The sequence below is a fragment of the Lottia gigantea genome (assembly GCF_000327385.1).
Source record: "Lottia gigantea unplaced genomic scaffold LOTGIsca_118, whole genome shotgun sequence".
Lineage (NCBI taxonomy): Eukaryota > Metazoa > Mollusca > Gastropoda > Lottiidae > Lottia > Lottia gigantea.
The window spans coordinates 705195-709191 of NW_008707180.1; the positions used below are offsets into that span (position 1 = coordinate 705195).

General features: G+C 35.1%; 1 protein-coding gene across 1 annotated transcript; it reads right to left on the reverse strand.

Moving 5' to 3' along the window:
• Positions 1 to 1552: 1552 nt before the first annotated feature.
• Positions 1553 to 3107, reverse strand: LOTGIDRAFT_171709 (hypothetical protein; the record flags this gene model as incomplete). Its single annotated transcript, XM_009047897.1, has 3 exons — positions 1553 to 1587; positions 2478 to 2766; positions 2982 to 3107. 3 exons carry the CDS (start codon positions 3105 to 3107, stop codon positions 1553 to 1555), a joined length of 450 nt encoding a protein of 149 aa, XP_009046145.1.
• Between the last annotated feature and the right edge of the window lie 890 nt (positions 3108 to 3997).

Below are 3997 nucleotides of genomic sequence, written 5' to 3' on the forward strand. Positions count from 1 at the left end.
AATTATTCTGCTTGAATTGGGGCAGATTGATTTAAAGGCCATTTGCCAAATCGCATAAGCCTTTCAAATTTTCAATCTTGAAATTTAACTTTCTTTTCAATGTCTTTTCTAAATACATAGCGCAGTATCAAGAAAATACGGGTGGTCTTTTGCTTTCAATCGCGGATTATTCCACATGGATACCACAGGGACTGAAGTTTTCTTTTCAATGCCTTTTCTATATACATAGCGCAGTATCAAGAAAATACGGGTGGTCTTTTGCTTTCAATCGCGGATTATTCCACATGGACAGAGACTGAAGCTTTCTTTTCAATGCCTTTTCTATATACATATCGCAGTATCAAGAAATACGGTGGTCTTTTACTTTCAATCGCGGATTATTCCACATGGATTCCCCACGGACAGAAGTTTTCTTTTCAATGCCTTTTCTATATACATAGCGCAGTATCAAGAAATACGGTTGTCTTTTACTTCCAATCGCGGATTATTCCACATGGATTCCACAGGGACAGAAGTTTTCTTTTCAATGCCTTTTCTATATACATATCGCAGTATCAAGAAATACGGTGGTCTTTTACTTCCAATCGCGGATTATTCCACATGAAGTCCACAGGGACTGAAGCTTTCTTTTCAATGCCTTTTCTATATACATATCGCAGTATCAATAAATACGGTGGTCTTTTACTTCCAATCGCGGATTATTCCACATGGATTCCACAGGGACAGAAGTTTTCTTTTCAATGCCTTTTCTATATACATAGCGCAGTATCAATAAATACGGTGGTCTTTTACTTTCAGTCGCGGATTATTCCACATGGATTCCACAGGGACTGAAGCTTTCTTTTCAATGCCTTTTCTATATATATAGCGTAGTATCAAGAAAATACGGGTGGCGTTTGTTTTCAATCGCGGATTATTCCACATGGATTGCACAGGGACCGAAGCTTTCTGTTCAATGTCTTTTCTTATATAGCGCGGTATCAAGAAAATACGGGTGGTCTTTTGCTTTCAATCGCGGATTATTCCACATGGATTTCACAGGGACTGAAGCTTTCTTTTCAATGCCTTTTCTATATATAAAGCGTGGTATCAAGAAAATACGGGTGGCGTTTTCTTTCAATCGCGGATTATTCCACATGGATTGCATAGGGACTGAAGCTTTCTGTTCAATGTCTTTTCTTATATATTGCGGTATCAAGAAAATACGGTGGTCTTTTGCTTTCAATCGCAGATTATTCCACATGGATTCCACGTGGACAGAAGACTTCTTTTCAATGCATTTTCTATATACATAGCACAGTATCAAGAAAATACGGGTGGTCTTATACTTTCAATCGTGGATTTTTCGACATGGATTTCACAGGGACTGAAGCTTTCTTTTCATTGCCTTTGTTATATATATAGCGTGGTATCAAGAAAATACGGGTAGTCTTTTGCTTTCAATCGCGGATTATTCCACATGGATTCGGGACTGACATTTTCTTTTTAATGTCTTTTCTTATATATCACAGTATCAAGAAAATACGGATGGTCTTTTGCTTTCAATTGCAGATTATTTCACATGGACAGAAGCTTTCTTTTCAATACCTACATACAAGAAAAATACGGGTGGTCTTATACTTTCAATCATGAATCGTGAAACATGGATTCCACGGGGGCAGAAGCGGCATTTCCGAGAGTAAATCACACATTGGTCTCAGAAAAGTGAAGTGTTCCACTGAACTAATCAGTAAAAATATTTACAGCCTACCGTAAGTTTGAAAGGTAATTTAACGAGTCGCCATTTGAAGAAATTATGAATTATCTGCGACGAGATCTGTCGGATTTGGTCGCCAGTGCGTCGGTGCTGTGCCATAGATACAAACCTCTTATTGTGTTTGATGGAATTCATGGAACTTGTTATTTTGGGACGTATAAAAATCATATTGTTTGAAAAAGGTTTACATTTGGGTATATAATTATGTGTTCACAATCCAAAAATAAAAAGTCGTGTACTCACAGAAATATCTGGTAGTAACTATTTGCCTCTTGGGGGTTTTAGTATTAAAAACGAAACAATGATTATAGATTTATTGGAAACACCATAACAAAATTATATTAATAATTTGAATAACAATAGATTAAGAGAAATACTTTAAAACAGAAAATCAACATATAACAAATCAGTAAACAGTGGACAACAAAATTAAAAAAAAGAAATGCTAACGATTGAACCATTCCAAGAATAACTTAACAATAACATGGAAGTTAGATAACAAGATAGATAACAAACAAGCAGGATACCATAAAATATTCAATAGTATGTCCAACAAAACAATCGTCCATTGACTAAAACACTATTGAAATATAAAACGATACAATCGCTATGCTAACTGATATGTAAATATACTGAATATAATCACAAATGCATGGTGACAAATGCAACGGATTTCGGCTGTCAACACCCTGCACTATCTAGCAATACGTACACTTCTTACCATTCTTCAGAACTGTGACTAACCCGGTATCATGCGAAGATTGTTCTAACTGGGATCTGGATTTGTAGTTTGGTGTAGATGGGGTATTTTCGGAATTCATTGCAGCTTCTTTCTTTGAGGCGAAGTTAAGAAAGTCATGGAGCTTCTTCTTGATTCGACGATGCTTCTCGAATAATAAACCTTCCTTTCTTTTCAATGAGGCTCTTTTCATTTTAAACCATTCCAAATTCCAGTCGACGTCTTTTCGTCGGTTCTGAGATTCTACAACCGGTCGGATTGTGTCGTAATGCTACAAAATGAAAAAAAAAGAATTGATTAATTTATATTCAGAAAGGTAAATATTTAAAGCTTAGAGCGGTTTAAAGCGCCTTTGTTGATGTAATATCCTAAATATTCGTATTTGAAATTGGCGAATTTGATCGACAATTATGTTCAGGAACGCAGGTTAATTGCCATAATAGTTCTCGATTATTCTGAATATATCAGATCAGATTGAAGACTTACCATAACTCTTATGAACTGACCAGCATCATCAAAAGACATGTCCATTTCTTCAGCTGTCTTGTAGCTTTCACATCCATCACCAGCAGTACGGGCAGACAATTCTTGGTAGTTTGTATAGGTATCCATTGAGATGTGATATAGTGCTTGAGAGAAGGCAATAATAAAATTATACTGAACATTTGTCAGAAATATTTATATATAGGTTCAGCGGGTCCTTTGATGACTAATCTTGACTTAGATTGGGTTAATCAAATTATTAGATTAGCGGCATCTTTAAACAGATTATTGCTAGAATTCGACGGTTAATCACTTTGATGTACAAAACAGTATCAATCATTAGCAATCAAATATCAGCGCTAACCTAATCAACAGACAAGGTTTATACTGCACGGCTTCAACTAAGATGGGTGAAAGAAAGAAAAATAAATATACCGCCACATTAATCAAAACCGAGCCCTCTTCAACAATTAAAATGAAATGAAATGAATGGAGTTTTACGTCCTACTTATCTGCACTTTGTGGGCTAATAAAGACGGTTCGAAATTGATTCTAATTGAAAATAAGAAATAAATGAATAACCAGTGTATGTACACATGAAATTGGATTAACGTCAACAAAAATTCTCCAATTAGTCTCATCTTAATGCATACACTTTTTAATTATCGACATTTAAATTCAAACAGCAGGTGATTATTTCTACATATCATTCTGACGATCTACGATTATAGATAATTAAATATAGCTATTCTAGTATACCGGAAATTCAACGAAATGAACGACAACTTTTAATGACCCGAATTTGCGTAATACCGCACAGCAATAAAATCTGGAATCAAACATAGAAATTATATCCCGAAGGTTTTCTTCATAACGAACATATATAGAAAGGTTATCTTTGTGGAGAAACAAACTACCTTAACCAGTGCAAAGTATCTTCGAGTCATACATAATGTCAACTGGATCATTATAGAATTATACTTTTGACTATTTGATAACTATAGATAACTATCCCATTT